At 65.3% G+C, this 20,083-nt stretch overlaps 2 protein-coding genes across 2 annotated transcripts; both read right to left on the bottom strand.

Moving 5' to 3' along the window:
• Positions 1-1,209: 1,209 nt before the first annotated feature.
• On the bottom strand, positions 1,210-14,199 carry TUT1 (terminal uridylyl transferase 1, U6 snRNA-specific; the record flags this gene model as incomplete). Its single annotated transcript, XM_084227480.1, has 13 exons — positions 13,931-14,199; positions 11,599-11,789; positions 10,628-10,828; positions 9,273-9,387; positions 7,301-7,723; positions 6,940-6,953; positions 6,388-6,812; positions 5,494-5,603; positions 3,870-3,992; positions 3,685-3,777; positions 2,376-2,721; positions 2,278-2,285; positions 1,210-1,913 (listed from the first exon to the last, which is right to left on the bottom strand). The coding sequence occupies exons 1-13, from the start codon at positions 14,169-14,171 to the stop codon at positions 1,210-1,212; spliced, it is 2,994 nt and encodes a 997-aa protein (XP_084083606.1). The 5' UTR covers positions 14,172-14,199.
• Positions 14,200-14,513: 314 nt separating this feature from the next.
• On the bottom strand, positions 14,514-19,742 carry LOC311165986 (metastasis-associated protein MTA2-like; the record flags this gene model as incomplete). Its single annotated transcript, XM_084227479.1, is given in 5 exon segments — positions 14,514-14,704; positions 14,706-14,816; positions 16,349-16,497; positions 18,456-18,586; positions 19,653-19,742. Coding segments are annotated over 5 exon segments (536 nt in total), but the record flags the coding sequence as incomplete, so codon positions are not given.
• Positions 19,743-20,083: the final 341 nt, after the last annotated feature.

Below are 20,083 nucleotides of genomic sequence, written 5' to 3'. Positions count from 1 at the left end.
CAGCGCCTGCTCTGGGGTCTGTGGTCAGTTCAGTGGTCAGTCCCTGGTGTGGCTCCCGTGGTCAGTTGAGTGGTCAGTTGAGTGGTCAGTCCCTGGTGTGGATCCCATGGTCAGTTCAGTGGTCACTCCCTGGTGTGGGTCCAGTGGTCAGTTGAGTGGTCAGTGCCTGGTGTGAGCCCAGTGGTCAGTCCCTGGTGTGGGCTCAGTGGTCAGTTCAGTGGTCATCCCCTGCTCTGGGGTCAGTGGTCAGTTCAGTGGTCACTCCCTGGTGTGGGTCCCATGGTCAGTTGAGTGGTCAGCCCCTGGTGTGGATCCCGTGGTCAGTTGAGTGGTCAGCACCTGCTCTGGGATCAGTGGTCATTCCCTGGTGTGGGCCCAGTGGTCAGTTCAGTGGTCAGTGCCTGGTGTGGGCCCAGTGGTCAGTTGAGTGGTCACTCCCTGGTGTGGGTCCCGTGGTCAGTCCCTGGTGTGGGTCCCGTGGTCAGTTCAGTGGTCAGTCCCTGGTGTGGGTCCCGTGGTCAGTGAGTGGTCACTCCCTGGTGTGGGCCCAGTGGTCAGTTCTGTGGTCAGTGCTTGGTGTGAGTCCAGTGGTCAGTGCCTGGTGTGGATCCCGTGGTCAGTTCAGTGGTCAGTGCCCGGTGTGGGTCCCGTTGAATGGTCAGTGCCTGGTGTGGGTGCCATGGTCAGTGGGGGGTGGGGAGTGGTCATTAAAGGGTGTCCAGTGGCCAGCACAGTGGGTCTGGTGGTCAGTGCCTGGTGTGGGTCCAGAGGTCAGTTGAGTGGTCAGTGCTTGGTGTGAGTTCAGTGGTCAGTGAGTGGTCAGTGCCTGGTGTGGATCCTGTGGTCAGTCCCTGGTGTGGGTCCCGTGGTCAGTGAGTGGTGTGGGCCCAGTGGTCAGTCCAGTGGTCAGCCCCTGCTCTGGGGTCAGTCCCTGGTGTGGATCCCGTGGTCAGTCCAGTGGTCAGTCCCAGTGGTCACTCCCGTGGTCATCCCCTGCTCCGTGGTCACTCCCGTGGTCAGTCCCAGTGGTCACTCCCGTGGTCAGTCCCAGTGGTCACTCCTGTGGTCACTCCCGTGGTCACTCCCGTGGTCACCCCCCTCTCTGCGGTCACTTCGTGTCCCCAGCGCTCACCGAGTACCTCTCCCTGCTCGATAAAATCTCATTTTCCCATTTTCTCCCCAATTTCCCCCAGTAACGCCCCGGCCTCACTACAGAACTGGATTTTTACTGGATTTTACTGGAAAACCTCCGGATTTACAAAATCCCCCCCGGGGGTCCCCGCGCCCCCCCGCCCGCCCCCAGCCCAGGCGCTGCCGAACCATTTCGGGCAGAAAACTCCGCAAAAAGTGGAAAAACTCCTGGAAAAGCGGCGAGGGGGGGTCGGGCTGGAGGTGCAGCAGCATTTGGGGGTCCCGGCGCGACCCCCCCGGGCGGACGCTGAGCTGGAATCGCAGCAGCGGCTCCGGGGGCGGCCCGGGGGGGGTCCCGGTGTCCCCCCGGATGATCGCCTCGGTCACGGCTCGTTCCAGGGCCAGGGGGCACCCCCCGAAATCCGGAGCCCCCTCGGGGGTCCCCCCCCGGTTCTCCTCGCTCCCCGGAGCACCCCCGGAACCCCCCCGGGACCGGAGGCGGCGGCGGAGGCGGCGGCGGCCCCGCCACACCCGGTACCGGACGCAGCAGCTCCACCGGGAGGGGCCGGCGGGGATCCGGGGCCGCTTGGCGGGCGGGACCCCGGCCCCGTCCGGGACCCCCTCGGGGAGGCGACGCTTCGAGCTCGGCCCCGGTGTCCCCGTGTCCCCAAATTCCCCCCGAGACCCTCCTGTCCCCCCCTCCCGGTGACATTCGGCTCCCGGGGGCGGCTCCCCCTCATCCTCCGGTATCCCCGTGTCCCCAAATTCCTCCCGGGAATCGCCTGTCCCCAACCCCAGGTGACACTCGGCTCCCGGGGGTGTCTCCCCCTCATCCCCCGTGTCCCCAAATTCCCCCGAGACCCTCCTGTCCCCAAACCCAGGTGACATTCGGCTCCCGGGGGTGGCTCCCCCTCATCCCCCGGTGTCCCCGCGTCCCCGAATTCCCCCCGGGAATCGCCTGTCCCCCCCTCCCGGTGACATTCGGCTCCCGGGGGTGGCTCCGAAGGATCCGGGAGCAGCTCCTCCTCATCCCCCGTGTCCCCGAATTCCCCCCGAGACCCTCCTGTCCCCAACCCCAGGTGACACTCGCCTCCCGGGGCTGTCTCCCCCGCCGTCCCCGCATCCCCCCCGGGCTCGCAGCCGCACCCCAGCACCTCCCCGAGCACGAACCCCACGGCCGCGCTCACCCGGTGCTGCGGGACCTCCCCGCGCTCCCCCGGCGGCGGCAGCGGCACCGGGATCACGAATTCCCCCGGGAACCCCCGGGATTCCCGGCGGGGCCGGGCTGCAGCAGCCGCATCACCCCCCAGGGGCGGCCCCGGCGCGACTTCTGCAGGAACTCGGGGCCGCGACAGAGGCGGGCGGCGTCGCGACAGCAGCGCACGAATCGCGACACGGTGCGCGCCGTCACGTTGGCGGCCACGTTGTGGCTGAGCTCGAAGGGGTCCTGCAGGGTCAGGGGGCCCGGGCGGAGCCCCCCGAGGCGCTCGGGAGGGGGACGCGGCAGAGCTCGACCCTCCAGGGGGGACAGGAGGAGCCCCCCCAAATCCAGGGTGGCGAAATAGGAGAAGAATTCGGCCAGGAGGGAGGCTGGGATGAGAGGGGGGGGGGGTGTGGTCAGAGAGACCCCCAGAAAAAATCATACCCCAAAAATCAGCCAGAAATTAACGTGAAAATAACCTCAAAACCAGCCAGAAACAGCCCCAAAAAATATATGGAAACTGCCCTAAAAAACATCCAGAAACAACCCCAAAAACACCCAGAAACAACCCCAAAATCACCCTAAAAACCACCCTAAAAACCACCCAGAAACCACCCCAAAAACACCCAGAAACAACCCCAAAATCACCCTAAAAACCACCCTAAAAACCACTCAGAAACAACCCCAAAATCACCCAGAAACAACCCCAAAAACACCCCAAAACCACCCAGAAACAACCCCAAAATCACCCTAAAAACCACCCAGAAACAACCCCAAAAACACCCCCAAAACCAGCCCAAAACCACCCCCAAAACTATCCCAAAACCACCCCGAAACAACCCCAAAAACACCCAGAAACCACCCCAAAAACCACTCAGAAACAACCCCAAAACCACCCCCAAAATTACCCAGAAATCCCCAAATGGGGGGGACTGGAGCCCCCTCCCCAATTCAGGACCCCCAAACGCCCCTCCCCCCGTGGGTTTGAAGCCCCCTCCCCAATTCAGGACCCCCAAATCTGCCCCCCCCCGTGGGTTTGGAGCCCCCCCCGTGGGTCTGGAGCCCCCTCCCCAATTCAGGACCCCCCAAATCTGCCCCCCCCCCCGTGGGTTTGGAGCCCCCCAGTGGGTTTGGAGCCCCCTCAGTGGGTTTGGAGCCCCCTCCCCAATTTGGGACCCCCCAAATCTGCCCCCCCAGTGGGTTTGCAGCCCCCTCCCCAATTCAGGACCCCCAAACGCCCCCTCCTCAGTGGGTTTGGAGCCCCCTCCCCAATTCAGGACCCCCAAACGCCCCCCCCCCGTGGGTTTGCAGCCCCCTCCCCAATTCAGGACCCCCAAACGCCCCCTCCTCACCAGCGCTCTGCCCGTTCCCGCTGGGCTCCAGCGCCGCCACATCCCGGGGGAAGCTGCAATCCCACCCCCCGACCTGGGCACGATCCTGGGGCCCTGCAACCCACACGGGGGGGGGTCAGAGACCCCCGAAATGGGGCTGGGGTCCCCCGAGAAGGGGGGAGAAGAGGGGGGGGGGATCCGGGCACCTGCGAGGAGGCGGAGGCGGCGCACCGAGGGCAGCACGGGGGGGCTGCGGCTCTGCAGGAATAGCACCAGCAGCAGCGTCAGCGCGTAGTTGGTGAGGAGGGGGCCGCCCCCGGCCCGGTTCCCTGCGCCAAAAACGGGGGGGGGGGTCGTACCGGGGGTCCCCAGTGAGCTGCGACCCCCCCTCAATTGGCCACGACCCCCCCGGGTGTCTGGAGGAGTTTGGAGGTTGGGGGGGGGGCTCCGAGGCGCAGCCGCCTCTGGGGATTTTTAGGGATCTCTTCACCTTTTTGGGGGGTCCTCGCCCCTTTTGGGGGTCTCAGTCCCTTTTTGGGGGTCCCAGCCCATTTTTTGGGGGGGGTTTCAGTCCCTTTTTGGGGTTCCCAGCCCATTTTTTGGGGTTCCCAGCCCATTTTTGGGGGTCTCAGTCCCTTTTTGGGGGTCCCAGCCCATTTTTTGGGGGGGTTTCAGTCCCTTTTTGGTGTTCCCAGCCCATTTTTTGAGGATCCCAGCCCATTTTGGGGGGTTCCCAGCCCATTTCTGGGGGCTCCCAGCCCATTCTTGAGGGTTCCCAGCCCCTTTTTGGTGTTCCCAGCCAATTTTTGGGGCTCCCATCCCATTTTTTGAGGATCCTAGCCCCTTTTTGGGGTTCCCAGCCCATATTTTGGGGATCCCAGCCCCTTTTTGGTGTTCCCAACCCATTTTTTGGTGTTCCCATCCCCTTTTTGGGGTTCCCAGCCCATTTTTGGTGTTCTCAGCCCATTTTTTGGAGGTCCCCAGCCCATTTTGGGTCTCCCAGCCCATTTTTGGGGGGGGTTTCAGTCCCTTTCTGGGGGTCCCAGCCCATTTTTGGGGTTCCCAGCCCATTTCTGGGAGGGTTTCAGTCCCTTTGGGGGGGGTCCCAGCCCTTTTTTGGGGGGTTTCAGTCCCTTTTTGGGGGTCCCAGCCGTTTTTTGGGGGGTCCCAGCCCATTTTTGGGGGGCTTTCAGTCCCTTTTTGGGGGTCCCAGCCCATTTTTGGGGTTCCCAGCCCATTTTTTGGGGCTCCCAGCCCCTTTTTGGTGTTCCCAGCCCATTTTGGGTGTTCCCATCCCATTTTTTGGTGTTCCCAGCCCCTTTTTGGGGTTCCCAGCCCATTTTTGGTGTTCCCAGCCCCTTTTTGGGGTTCCCAGCCCCTTTTTGGGTGTTTCCAGCCCATTTTTGGGGGTTCCCATCCCCTTTTTGGTGTTCCCAGCCCATTTTTGGTGTTCCCAGCCCATTTTTGGTGTTCCCAGCCCATTTTTTGGTGTTCCCATCCCATTTTTGGGGGTTCCCAGCCCATTTTTGGTGTTCCCAGCCCCTTTTTGGGGTTCCCAGCCCATTTTTCGAGGTTCCCAGCCCATTTTTTGGGGTTCCCATCCCCATTTTTGGGTGTTCCCATCCCATTTTTGGGGTTCCCAGCCCCTTTTTGAGGATCCCAGCCCCTTTTTGGATGTTCCCAGCCCATTTTTGGGGTCCCAGCCCCTTTTTTGGTGTTCCCATCCCGTTTTTGGGGTTCCCATCCCATTTTTGGGTGTTCCCAGCCCATTTTTTGGGGTTCCCAGCCCCTTTTTGGGGTCCCAGCCCATTTTGGGGAGGGGTCCCTCACCCGCCAGCCGCTGCCCCCCCGCCCAGAGGCGCAGGGCGTAGCCCAGGGGCCGCACCCGCGGGTCGGCGTCGGCGCAGAGGCGCAGGAAGCGAGTGTTGAACAGCGCCAGGCTGGGCCCGTTTGGGGCCAAAAACGGCAAAAACGGGCAAAAAGGGGCGGGGAAAAGGGCGGGAAATAAAGGGGGAAAGGGCGGGAAATAAAGGGGAAAAGGGCGGGAAAAAAAGGGGAAAAGGGCGGGAAATAAAGGGGAAAAAGGTGGGAAATAAAGGGGGAAAATGTGGGGAAAAATGGAGGAGGGAAAGGGGGAGAAAGAGAAAGAAGGGAGAGAAATGAGAAGGTGGCGCCCAGTGCCCTCCCAGTTACCTCCAGTGCCCTCCCAGTTACACCCAGGGCCCTCCCAGTTATACCCAGAGCTCTCCCAGTCACACCCAGGGCCCTCCCAGTTACCCTCAGTGCCCTCCCAGTTCCACCCAGGGCCCTCCCAGTTACCCCCAGTCCCATCTCAGTCCCCCCGAGTTCCCTCCCAGTCCCCCCGAGTTCCCTTCCAGTCCCCCCCAATCCCTCCTAGCCCCATCCCAGTCCCTCCCAGTCCCCCCCAGTCCATCCCAGTCCCCCCCAGTCCATCCCAGTTCCCCCCAACCCCATCCCAGTCCCCCCCCAATCCCCCCCAGCCCCATCCCAGTCCCTCCAGCCCCATCCCAGTCCATCCCAGTCCCCCCCAGTCCATCCCAGTGCCCCCCCTCTACCCCCCCAGTCCCCTCCCAGCCCCATCCCAGTCCCCCCCCAGCCCCATCCGTCCCCCCCAATCCCCTCCCAGTCCCCCCCAGTCCCTCCCAGTCCCCCCCAGTCCCCTCCCAGTCCCCCCCAGTCCCTCCCAGTGCTCCCAGTCCGTACCGGTTGTCCAGGCACACGTCCCCGGCCAGCCCCGCCTGTTTGTGGCTGAATTTCACCACGGGCCGCCGGGCGCCGGGCACGGCGCGGACCCCCCGGACCCCCGGCACGCAGCGGCGCAGCACCGCGCCCACCAGCGCCAGCAGGGACCCCCCGGACCCCGAGGGGGATCCCCCCGACCCCAAAGGGGATCCCCCGACCCCCAAAGGGGATCCCCCGCACCCCAAAGGGGACCCCCCAGACCCCACCGGGGACCCCTCGGCCTCGGGGGACTCATCCCCCGACAGGGACCCCACCGGAGAGGAGGGCTCGGAACCCCAAAGGGGGGCTGGGGTACCCTGAGGAGACCCCAAAAGGGACCCCCCAAGGGACCCCTCGGACCCCAAAAGGGACCCCCCAAGGGACCCCTCGGACCCCAAAGGGGACCCCTGGGACCCCAAAAGGGACCCCCCAAGGGACCCCTCGGACCCCACAAGGGACCCCCCAAGGGACCCCTTGGACCCCACAAGGGACCCCCCAAGGGACCCCTCAGACCCCAAATGGGACCCCCCGCACCCCAAAGGGGACCCCTGGGACCCCAAATGGGACCCTTTGGACCCCACAAGGGACCCCCCAAGGGACCCCCCGCACCCCACAGGGGACCCCTGGGACCCCCCAAGGGACCCCTCGGACCCCAAATGGGACCCCCCGCACCCCAAAGGGGACCCCTGGGACCCCCCAAGGGACCCCTGGGACCCCAAATGGGACCCCACAAGGGACCCCTCAGACCCCAAATGGGACCTCCCAAGGGACCCCTTGGACCCCACAAGGGACCCCTCAGACCCCAAATGGGACCCCCCAAGGGACCCCTCAGACCCCAAAAGGGACCCCTGGGACCCCAAATGGGACCCCCCAAGGGACCCCTCAGACCCCAAACGGGTCCCTCTGTCCCCCAAAAAGGACCCGTGAGGAGGGGGGTCCCCATCCCCCAGCGGGGTCCCCGGACTTTGGGGGTGTCTGTTTGGGGTGGCTGGGATTTGGGGGTCCCCGTTTGGGGTCGCTGGGATTTGGGGGTCCCCGTTTGGGGTCGCTGGGATTTGGGGGTCCCCGTTTGAGGTTCTTAGGTTTGGGGGATCCCCATTTGGGGTCTCTGGGATTTGGGGGTCCCCATTTGGGGTCTCTGGGATTTGGGGGTTCCCATTTGGGGTCTCTGGGATTTGGGGGTCCCCGTTTGGGGTCTCTGGGATTTGGGGGTCCCCGTTTGGGGTCTGGGGGTCCCCCAGCTCCAGGTGCAGGTCCAGGTCGCAGCCGTGGACGTCGAAGCCGTTGACGGAGGAGCCGTAGGGGACAACGGAGCAGCCTGAGGGGACAGGTGGGGACAGGTGTGACACAGGTGTGACACAGGTGAGGGCACGGGTGTGACACAGGTGTGACAGGTGATACGGGTGTGACACAGGTGTGACAGGTGTGACACAGGTGAGACGGGTGTGACACAGGTGTGACAGGTGAGGGCATGGGTGTGACACAGGTGTGACAGGTGATACGGGTGTGACACAGGTGTGACAGGTGAGGGCACAGGTGTGACAGGTGTGCCCAGGTGCATGCCCAGGTGTACCCAGGTGTGCCAGGTGTGCTCACCTGGGAAGAACTCAGTGAACACCTCCCTGACCAGGCTCACCAGCAGCCCCTGCAGCTGTGCCCAGGTGTACCCAGGTGTGTGCCCAGGTGTGCCCAGGTGTGCCCAGGTGCGTGCCCAGGTGTGCCCAGGTGTGCCCAGGTGTGTGCCCAGGTGTCCCAGCTGTGCCCAGGTGTGCCCAGGTGTGCTCACCTGGGAAGAACTCAGTGAACACCTCTCTGACCAGGCTCACCAGCAGCTCCCGCAGCTGTGCCCAGGTGTACCCAGGTGTGTTCAGCTGTGCCCAGGTGTGTGCCCAGGCACGCCCAGGTGTGTTCAGGTGTGCCCAGGTGTGTGCCCAGGTGTGTTCAGGTGTGCCCAGGTGCGTGCCCAGGTATGTTCAGGTGCGTTCAGGTGTGCCCAGGTGTGTTCAGGTGTGCCCAGGTGTCCCAGCCATGCCCAGCTGCGTGCCCAGCTGTGCCCAGGTGTGCCCAGGTGTGTGCCCAGGTGTCCCAGCTGTGCCCAGCTGTGCCCAGGTGTGCCCAGGTGTGTGCCCAGGTGTGCCCAGGTGTGTGCCCAGGTATGCCCAGCTGTGCCCAGGTGTGCTCACCTGGGAAGAACTCGGTGAACACCTCTCTGACCAGGCTCACCAGCAGCCCCTGCAGCTGTGCCCAGGTGTACCCAGGTGTGTGCCCAGGTGTACCCAGGTGTGTGCCCAGGTGTACCCAGGTGTGCCCAGGTGTGTGCCCAGCTGTGCCAGGTGTGCTCACCTGGGAAGAACTCAGTGAACACCTCTCTGACCAGGCTCACCAGCAGCTCCCGCAGCTGTGCCCAGGTGTGTTCAGGTGTGCCCAGGTGTGTGCCCAGCTGCGTGCCCAGGTGTGTTCAGGTGTACCCAGGTGTGTTCAGGTGTACCCAGGTGTGCCCAGGTGTGTGCCCAGGTGTGCCCAGGCATGCCCAGGTGTGTTCAGGTGTACCCAGGTGTGCCCAGGTGTACCCAGGTGTGCCCAGGTGTGTGCCCAGGTGTACCCAGGTGTACCCAGGTGTGTGCCCAGGTATACCCAGGTGTGTTCAGGTGTGCCCAAGTGTGTGCCCAGCTGTGCCAGGTGTGCTCACCTGGGAAGAACTCAGTGAACACCTCTCTGACCAGGCTCACCAGCAGCTCCCGCAGCTGTGCCCAGGTGTACCCAGGTGTGCCCAGGTGTACCCAGGTGTGCCCAGGTGTACCCAGGTGTGTGCCCAGGTGTGCCCAGGTGTGTGCCCAGGTGTGCCCAGGTGTCCCAGGTGTGCTCACCTGGGAAGAACTCAGTGAACACCTCTCTGACCAGGCTCACCAGCAGCTCCCGCAGGCGCCGCTCGGCCGCGCTCAGCTCCAGCGCCCGCACCAGCAGCTGCAGCTGCGCCCCCACCTGCGGGGACACGGGCACACTGGGCAAACTGGGCAAACTGGGAGGGCACACTGGGCAAACTGGGAGGGACAAACTGGGCAAACTGGGCAGACTGGGAGGGACAAACTGGGCAAACTGGGCAGACTGGGAGGGCAGACTGGGGGACAAACTGGGGGGGGACAAACCGGGCAAACTGGGCAGACTGGGGGGGGACAAACCGGGCAAACTGGGAGGGACAAACCGGGCAAACTGGGGGGCAAACTGGGCAAACTGGGAGGGCAGACTGGGCAAACTGGGAGGGGGACAAACTGGGCAAACTGGGGGGCAAACTGGGGGGGACAAACTGGGCAAACTGGGCAGACTGGGGGGGGGCAGACTGGGGGGGACAAACTGGGCAAACTGGGAGGGCAGACTGGGGGGGCAAACTGGGAGGGACAAACTGGGCAATCTGGGGGGGGACAAACTGGGCAGACTGGGGGGGACAAACTGGGCAAACTGGGAGGGCAGACTGGGCAAATGGGAGGGACAAACTGGGCAGAATGGGGGGGGGACAAACTGGGCAGACTGGGAGGGACACCCCCAAACCCCCCCGGGAGAGTTTTGGGACCCCCCAAACCCTCCCCAAATCCCCCAGGATCCCCCCCAAACCCCCCCGTGAGAGCTTTGGGACCCCCCAAACCCCCCCAAAAACCCCCCCAAACTCCCAGCACAGCCTCAAGACCCCCCCAAACCCCCACAGGAGAGTTTTGGGACGCCCCAAACCCTCCCCAAATCCCCCCAAATCCCCCAGGACCCCCCCAGGACCCCCCGTGAGAGTTTTGGGACCCCCCAAACCCTCCCCAAACCCCCCCAAACTCCCAGCACAGCCTCGGCCCCCCCCCCAAACCCCCCAAGACCCCCCCCAAACCCCCCCGGGAGAGTTTTGGGACCCCCCAAACCTCCCCAAATTCCCAGCACAGCCTCGAGACCCCCCCCAAACACCCCAGGATCCCCCCAAACCCCCCCGGGGAGAGTTTTGGGACCCCCCAAACCCTCCCCAAATCCCCCAGGACCCCCCCTAGGACCCCCTGGGAGAGCTTTGGGACCCCCCAAACCCTCCCCAAATCCCCCAGGATCCCCCCCAAACCCCCCCGGGAGAGCTTTGGGACCCCCCAAACCCCCCCAAATTCCCAGCACAGCCTCGAGACCCCCCCAAACACCCCAGGATCCCCCCCAAACCCCCCCAAACCCCCAGCCCCTTCCCCCCAAGCCCCCCACTCACGTCCTGGGCCCCGCCCAGCTCCTGCAGCAGCCCCGGCGGTACCGGGGGGGTCCCGGGCGGCTCCCGGGGCGGGGCCCGGGGGAATTCCCGGTGCTCCCGGGGCCGCACCCGCAGCCGCCGCCCGTCCAGGAGGTGCCGGGGCTCGTCCAGCGCCCGCTGCCGCCCCGCCGCGTCCCGCAGCTCCACGATGGCGAACGCGCCCTGCGCGACAGGGAGCGGCTATCGCGACAGGCGCCGCGATATTGGAGCGGCTATCGCGACAGGCGCCGCGATATCGCCTCGCCGCGGGGTGGCGGCGGGAGCGCTCAGGGGTTACCGGGTCCTCCCCGCGGCTACCGGAGCGCCCCCCCCCCCCGAGTCTCCCCCGGTACTATCGCGACAGGCGGGAGGGGGCACGAGATCCCCCCAGGGTCACCAAATCCCCCCCCCTCCCCCATTTTGTCGCGACAATCGCGACACTCCCGAGAACCCCAAAACTCCGCCCCCCGAGGTCCCGGTGGATGGGAGGAGCCGCGGGGTCCCGACCCTCGCACCGCTTCCTGCCCGACTATCGCGACAGTTGCGAGGTGCCGGTGTCCCCCTCCCCGGCTATCGCGACAATCGCTGGGTGCCGGTGTCCCCCTCCCCGACTATCGCGACAATCGCTGGGTGCCGGTGTCCCCCTCCCCGACTATCGCGACAGTCCCGGGGTGCCGGTGTCCCCCCTCCCCGACTATCGCGACAGTCCCGGGGTGCCGGTGTCCCCCTCCCCGACTATCGCGACAATCGCGGGGTGCCGGTGTCCCCCTCCCCGACTATCGCGACAATCGCGGGGTGCCGGTGTCCCCCTCCCCGACTATCGCGACAATCGCGGGGTGCCAGTGTCCCCCTCCCCGACTATCACGACAATCGCGGGGTGCCGACATCCCCTCCCGCCGCTTCCTCCCCCACTATCGCGACAGCGGCCCCACCCCGAGGCCCCTCCCCCGCACCTTCTCCTTGTCCATCACGACTGTCGCGACAGGCCCGAAGGCGCGGAAGTGGCGCCGCAGCCGCTCGGGCGCCGTGCCCCGCGCGAAGCCGCTGACGAAGAGGCTGCGCCGCTCCTGCGCCCGGCGCTCCGCACGCAAACACCGCAGCCGCCCGTGCCGCCGCCCCGACAGGTGCGAGCGCAGGCTGGGCACTAACGGGAGAACAACGGGAGAAACGGGGAGAACAGCGGGATTAACGGGGAGAACAACGGGGTTAACGGGGAGAACAACGGGGTTAACGGGGAGAACAGCGGGATTAACGGGGAGAACAACGGGATTAACGGGGAGAACAACGGGGTTAACGGGGAGAACAACGGGGTTAACGGGGAGAACAACGGGATTAACAGGGGTTAATGGGGAGAACAACGGGGTTAACGGGGGTTAACGGGGATTGACGGGGGTTAACGGGACCGGGAGAACCGGGATTAACGGGGATTGACGGGGGTTAACGGGGAGAACAACGGGGTTAACGGGACCGGGAGAACCGGGGAGAACCGGGGGTTAACGGGGATTGGGCAATGCCGGGACTGGGAGAACCGGGATTAACGGGGAGAACAACGGGATTAACGGGGATTAACGGGGACTGGGCACTGCCGGGGGAACCGGGAGAAACGGGGAGAACCGGGATTGACGGGGAGAACCGGGGTTAACAGGGGTTAACGGGGGTTAACGGGGAGAACAACGGGGATTAACGGGGAGAACAATGGGGGTTAACAGGGATTGACAGGGGTTAACGGGGATTAACGGGGACTGGGCACTGCCGGGGAACCGGAGAAACGGGGAGAACCGGGGTTAACGGGGGTTAACGGGGGTTAACGGGGGTTAACGGGGAGAACAACGGGGTTAACGGGGATTGACGGGGACTGGGCACTGCCGGGGGAACCGGGAGAACAACGGGATTAACGGGGGTTAACGGGGGTTGGGCACTGCCGGGACCGGGGAGAACCGGGGATTAATGAGGATTAACAGGAATGGGAGAACCAGAATTAACGGGGATTGGGCACTGCCGGGAGAACCGGAGAAACGGGGAGAACCGGGATTAATGAGGGTTAACGGGACCAGGAGAACCAGGGTTAATGGGGAGAACCGGGATTAACGGGGAGAACCGGGGTTAACGGGGAGAACCGGGATTAATGAGAGTTAACGGGACCGGGAGAACTGGGGTTAACGGGGGTTAACAGGGAGAAAAACGGGGATTAACAGGGAGAACAACGGGATTAACGGGGATTGACGGGGATTAACGGGACCGGGAGAACCGGGGAGAACCGGGGGTTAACGGGGTTTACCGGGGATTGACGGGGGTTAACGGGACCGGGAGAACCGGGGTTAACGGGGATTGGGCACTGCCGGGGAACCGGGAGAAACGGGGAGAACCGGGGTTAACGGGGATTGGGTACTGCCAGGAACGGGAACAGCGGGGTTAACGGGGGTTAACGGGGATTGCCAGGGGTTAACGGGGGTTAACGGGGATTGCCAGGGGTTAACGGGGGTTAACGGGGAGAACCGGGATTGACGGGGACTGGGCACTGCCGGGGAACCGGGATTAACGGGGAGAACCGGGGTTAACGGGGATTGACGGGGATTAACGGGGACTGGGCACTGCCGGGAACGGGAACAACGGGGTTAACGGGGGTTAAAGGGGAGAACCGGGGTTAACGGGGGTTAACGGGGAGAACCGGGGGTTAACGGGGATTGACGGGGATTGGGCACTGCCGGGGGAACGGGAGAAATGGGGAGAACAACGGGATTAACGGGGATTAACGGGACCGGGAGAACCGGGGTTAACGGGGATAATGGGGAGTGCAATGGGGATTGGGCACTGCCGGGAACGGGAACAGCGGAGAGAACGGGGGTTAACGGGGATTGATGGGGATTGACGGGGGTTAACGGGGAGAACAACGGGGAGAACAACGGGGGTTAACGGGGAGAACGGAGATTGGGCACTGCGGGAGGAACGGGGTGGACCGGGATAACGGGGATTAACGGGAATAACGCGGATAAATGGGGATAACGGGGATTGGGGACTGTGGGGACAGCGGGAACACCGGGAAGAGCGGGAAAGGAACGGGGAGGGGGGACACCGGGATCAACGGGAACTGGGGGGCACCGGGAACGGGGTCAGCGGGACTGGGAAGCACCCACGGGAACAGGAACGGGGGACACCGGGACCGGGAGAGACCCACCGGACCGGGAATTAGGGTCTCAGTGCTTCCGCCCCCAGCCCCGTTAACCGGGACCGTAGAGCCGCCCGGTGCCGGTCGCCACCGCCCCCTCAGCCCCCGGGATCACTCACGGTTGGCCGTGGTGATCTGGCACAGGCGGCAGCGGAAGCCTCCCCGGTGCAGCGGCTCCACGTCGGGATCGTTTGCCGGGTCCGTTACCGCGTCGGTTACCGGCTCCGTTACCGGCACCGGGCCCGTTCCCGGATCGTGGCCGGGACCCGCTACGGGATCGCGGCCCGAATCCATGTCGGGATCGCGGCCCGGGCCGGGATCACGGCCCGGGTCGGGATCAGGGCCCGGCTCCGCTTCCATGGCGAGCCCCGGTTCCCGCGCCCGTCCCTCAGCCACTTCCGCCGGAAACGGTCCGTCCCTCCCAACTCCCCCCCGCGCGGTCCGTCCCTCACACGGTTTCCCCCGGAAACGCGCCCCAACACAACCGTTCCGCCCGGTACCTCCCCGGTATCCCCGGTGCTCCCCCCGCGCGCCGCCGCCGTTTTTTGACTCCCACTGAAGAAAAAACTCATCGCGTTTATTTCCTGTCGCTACAGAACCGGGACAGCCCGAGATACAAAACCGGGGGCGTCGCTGCACGTACAAAAGGGGCCCGCGGTGGGGGAGGGGGAGGGGGGGGGAGGGGTTTGGAGAGGGGGGAGGGGCAGAAAGGACAGAGCGGGGGGAGGGGCACCGGATCCCCCCCATTCCCCCACCCCCCCCCCCAGCGAGGTTTTTCCTATAGAAATAAAAAAAATACAAAAGGGAGGTGGGGGGAGGGGGAATTTGGGGAGGGGGCTCAGTCCTCGAGCACGATGGGCTCGGAGGTGCTGGAGGGGTGGGGGGGGGGCGGGGGGCGGCGGGGGGCGCAGGGGGATCCCCCCCCCCGCCTTCACCTTCAGCGGCAGGTTGGGGCGGCGGGCGGCGCGGCGCAGCTCCAGGTGGGTCAGGGCCTTCCGCAGGGCCCTGGGGAGGGGAGGGAGGGGAGGGTCAGGTCGGGGATCCCCCCCAAAAATCTGGGGGAACACCCCCAAAAAATCTGGGGAACCCCCCAAAAAATCCGGGGGATCCCCCCCCCCGAGAGTGTGACGCCCCAAAATCCTCGAGCTGGGGATGGCTCAAAGCTTCCAGGAGCCCCTTGGGAGCCCCCAAATCCCCTCAGGATCCCCCCAAATCCCCTCGGGATCCCCCAAATCCCTTCAGGAGACCCCCAAATCCCCTCAGGATCCCCCAAATCCCCTCAGGATCCCCCAAATTCCTTCAGGATCCCCCAAATCTCCTCAGGATCCCCCAAATCCCCTCAGGATCCCCCAAATCTCCTCAGGATCCCCCAAATTCCTTCAGGATCCCCCAAATCTCCTCAGGATCTCTCCAAATCCCCTCAGGACCCTCCCAGAGCCACTTTAGGATCCCCGAAATCCTTCTCAGGACCCCCCAAACCCCCTCAGGACCTCCTTGAATCCCCTCAGAACCACCGAAACCCCCTCAGGACCCCCTGGATCCCCTCACGACCCCCCCAAACCCTCTCATGACCCCCCCCCACCCCCTCAGGATCCCCCAGACCCCCTCAGGACCCCCTTGGATCCTCTCAGGACCCCCCTGGATCCCCTCAGGACCCACCTAGATCCCCTCAAGACCTCCCCAAACCCTCTCGGATCCCCTCAGAACCCCCCCCACCCCCTCAGGACCCCCCCAAACCCTCTCAGGACCCCCCTGAATCCCCTCAGGACCCCCCAAACCCCCTCAAAACCCCCCAAACCCTCTCAGGACCCCCTTGGATCCCCTCAGAACCCCCCAAACCCCCTCAGGACCCCCTTGAATCCCCTCAGGACCCCCCTGAATCCCCTCAGGACCCCCCAAACCCCCTCAGAACGCCCCCAAACCCCCTCAGGATCCCCCAGACCCCCTCAGGATGCCCCAAACCCTCTCAGGACCCCCCTGGATCCCCTCAGAACCCCCCAAACCCCCTCATGACCCCCCCAAACCCCCTCATGACCCTCCCAAACCCCCTCAGGACCCCCCTGGTTTCCCTCAGAACACCCCAAACCCCCTCAGGACTGCCCAAACCCCCTCAGGACCCCCCTGGATCCCCTCAGGACCCCCTTGAATCCCCTCAGAACTCCCCAAACCCCCTCAGGACCCCCTCACGACCCTCCCAAACCCCCTCAGGACCCCCCAAACCCCCTCATGACCCCCCCAAACCCCCTCAGGACCCTCCCAAACCCCCTCAGGATCCCCCAGACCCCCTCAGGACCCCCCAAACCCCCTCAGGACGCCCCCAAACCCCCTCAGGACGCCCCCAAACCCCCTCAGGACCCTCCCAAACCCCCTCAGGACCCCCCAAACCCCCTCAGGACCCCCCTGAATCCCCTCAGGACCCCCCAAACCCCCTCAGGACCCCCCTGGTTTCCCTCAGAACACCCCAAACCCCCTCAGGACTGCCCAAACCCCCTCAGGACGCCCCCAGACCCCCTCGGGCCGGCCCCCTCCCGCCGTACCGGGTGTCCTTGGTGGCCACGAACACCACGGGGTTGGGCGCGTCCGCCGGGTTCAGTTTCTGCCGTTTGCTGCCGGGGGGGGGCGCGGGGCGCAGCGCGGCCGCCAGGGGGCGCCCGTTGGCGGAGAACGGCAGCGCCGCCGTCCCGACCTGCGCGGGAGGGAGCGTCAGCCCCGCCCCGCCCCGCCCCGGCCAATCACAGCGCGCCGCGCGCGCCCGCCGGCCAATCACCGCCCGGCCCGCCATGCGCGCGCGGTACGCAGCCAATCATCGCCCGGCCCGCCATGCGCGCGCGCGGTACGCAGCCAATCACCGCCCGTCCCGCCATACCGGCGCGCGCGGCACGCAGCCAATCACCGCCCGCTCCACCACCCTGCGCGCGCGCGGCACGCAGCCAATCAGCGCCCGGCCCGCCATGCCCGCGCGCGCTACCCGGCCAATCACCGCCCGCTCCCCCACCCTGCGCGACCAATCACAGCCCGCCCTGAAGCTGTCGGTCACTCCTAACCACGCCCCCGGTCCCCCACACAACGTCCCTGTCAATCAATCTCAGCTCGCCCCGCCCACAAACCCGCGCCGCACCAATCAGGTTCCACTTCTAACGGCCCCACCCACTGTCAATCATCCCTCAAGCCACACCCCCCGCGTGTTCCACCCGTCAATCACCTCTACAAGCGCTGTCAATCACCTGCAGGCTCCACCCCTCCTATTGCCCACACCCCCTGTCAATCACCCCCAAACTGCCCCTCTCCCCCCCACAGACCTGTCAATCATCCCCATCCCCATCAATCACCCCCGAATTCCCCTGTCAATCACCCCCAAACTGCCCCTCCCTCCCACAGACCTGTCAATCACCCCAACCAAGCTGTCAATCACCCCAAACTCCCCTGTCAATCATCCCCATCCCCATCAATCACCCCCAAACTCCCCTGTCAATCACCCCCAAACAGCCCCTCCCTCCCACAGACCTGTCAATCACCCCCAAATTCCCCTGTCAATCATCCCCAAACTGCCCCTCCCCCCCCACAGACCTGTCAATCACCCCCAAACTCCCCTGTCAATCACCCCCAGCCCCATCAATCACCACCAAATTCCCCTGTGAATCACCCCCATCCCCATCAATCATCCCCAAACTGCCCCTCCCCACCACAGACCCGTCAATCACCCCAACCAAGCTGTCAATCACCCCCAAATTCCCCTGTCAATCACCCCAAATTCCCCTGTCAATCATCCCCATCCCCGTCAATCACCCCCAAACTGCCCCTCACCCCCCACAGACCTGTCAATCACCCCCAAATTCCCCTGTCAATCACCCCCATCCCCATCAATCACCCACAAATTCCCCTGTCAATCACCCCCAAACTGCCCCTCCCTCCCACAGACCTGTCAATCACCCCAACCAAGCTGTCAATCACCCTGAATTCCCCTGTCAATCACCCCCAAACTGCCCCTCCCCCTCCCACAGACCTGTCAATCACCCCAACCAAGCTGTCAATCACCCCCAAACTGCCCCTCCCCCCCCCAGACCTGTCAATCACCCCCAAACTCCCCTGTCAATCACCCCCATCCCCATCAATCACCCCCAAACTGCCCCTCCCCCCGACAGACCTGTCAATCAGCCCCAACCAAGCTGTCAATCACCCCAAACTCCCCTGTCAATCACCCCCAAACTGCCCCTCCCCCCCACAGACCTGTCAATCACCCCAACCAAGCTGTCAATCACCCCAAATTCCCCTGTCAATCACCCCCAAACTCGCCTGTCAATCACCCCCAAACTGCCCCTCACCCTCCCACAGACCCATCAATCACCCCAACCAAGCTGTCAATCACCCCGAATCCCCCTGTCAATCACCCCCAAGCTGCCCCTCCCCCTCCCACAGACTCATCAATCACCCCAACCAAGCTGTCAATCACCCCGAATCCCCCTGTCAATCACCCCAAAACTGCCCCTCCCCCCCACAGACCTGTCAATCACCCCCGAATTCCCCTGTCAATCACCCCCAGCCCCATCAATCACCCCCAAATCCCCCTGTCAATCACCCCCAAGCTGCCCCTCCCCCTCCCCCCCCCGCAGCCCCTCCCTCACCCTCATGCGGGGGGGTCTGTGCCCGTCTCCCCCCCCCCTCGTAGCCCCTCTTGCCCCCCAGCCCCGCCAGCCCCCGGCTCTGGCTCAGCTGGTTCCGGTTGATCGGGGTCTTGGTGCCTCGGGGGGTCTTCGGCTTCAGGGGGGCTTGGGCAGCTGGGGAGGGGGGGCAGGAGGGGTCAGGGGGTGCCCCCCAATCCCAAAAATGCCCAAATTCAGCCCTGAGACCCCCCACACACCCAGGGGGGTGCACCCACCGCTCCTGGGGATCCTCAAATCGGCCCCAGGTGGGGCACAACACCCCTGGAGACCCCCCCCAATCCCCTGTGGGACCCCCCCCAGACCCACCTGGACCCCCCTAAATCCCACAGGGACCCCCCCCAGACTCATCTGGCCCCCCCCCAGACTCACCTGGACCCCCCTAAATCCCCCAGGGATGCCCCCCAGACCCACCTGGACCCCCCCAATCCCCTGTGGGACCCCCCCAGACCCCCCTAAATCCCCCAGGGACCACCCCAGACTCCCCCAATTCCCCCAGGGACCCCCCCCAGACTCACCTGGACCCCCCTAAATCCCCCAGGGACCCCCCCCAGACTCACCTGGACCCTCCCAAAGCCCCTTCCCAGCCCCCCAAATCCTTCCCCATCCCCCCAGGTATCCTCCAAACCCCTCCCCCACCCCCCAAACCCCTCCCCAAGCCCCCAAACCCCCCTTTCCCCACCCCCCAAACCCCTCCCCAAGCCCCCAAACCCCCTTTCCCACCCCCCAAACCCCTCCCCAAGCCCCCCAAACCCCCTTTCCCACCCCCCAAACCCCCTCCCCCACCCCCCCAAACCCCTCCCCAAGCCCCCCAAACCCCCTCCCCCACCCCCAAACCCTTCCCCCAAGCCCCCCAAACCCCCTCCCCAGGCCCCCCAAACCCCTCCCCCACCCCCCAAACCCCTCCCCAAGCCCCCCAAACCCCCTCCCCCACCCCCCAAACCCCTCCCCAAGCCCCCCAAACCCCTCCCCAAACCCCTCCCCAAGCCCCCCAAACCCCTCCGCAAGCCCCCCCCAAGACCCCCAAGCCCCCTCCCCAAGCCCCCCCCAAGACCCCCAAACCCCTCCCCAAGACCCCCAAACCCCCCAAACCCCTCCCCCACCCCCCAAACCCCTCCCCAAGCCCCCCCAAACCCCCTCCCCCACCCCCCCAAACCCCTCCCCAAGCCCCCCCAGCTCTCACCCAGCTCCTTGACGATGGCGGCCAGGGGCAGCCGGGTCAGCGGGTGGATCTTCAGGGGGGCCTTGGCGGCCTTGGGCAGCCGGATGGAGCCTGGGGGGGCAGGGGGGGATCAGGGGGGGCTCAGGGGGGGATCAGACCCCCCCCTGCAGTCCATGAGAAGGGTCCCAAACCCCCCTTCCCCCCCCCAGTCCCAACAGCCACACTTGGCCTTGATGGTGGTCTCAGATCCCCCCCTGATGGGGGGCCCAAATCCCCTTGGGTGAGGGTCCCAAATCCCCCCCTGATGAGGGTCCCAAATCCCCTTGGGTGGGGGTCCCAAATCCCCCTGATGAGGGTCCCAAATCCTCTTGGGTGGGGGTCCCAAATCCCCCCTGATGAGGGTCCCAAATCCCCCTTGGGTGAGGGTCCCAAATCCCCCCTGATGAGGGTCC

The sequence above is a fragment of the Fringilla coelebs genome (assembly GCF_963513975.1).
Source record: "Fringilla coelebs genome assembly, contig: SCAFFOLD_416, whole genome shotgun sequence".
NCBI classification, from domain to species: domain Eukaryota; kingdom Metazoa; phylum Chordata; class Aves; order Passeriformes; family Fringillidae; genus Fringilla; species Fringilla coelebs.
This window is presented reverse-complemented; position numbering and strand designations above follow the sequence as displayed.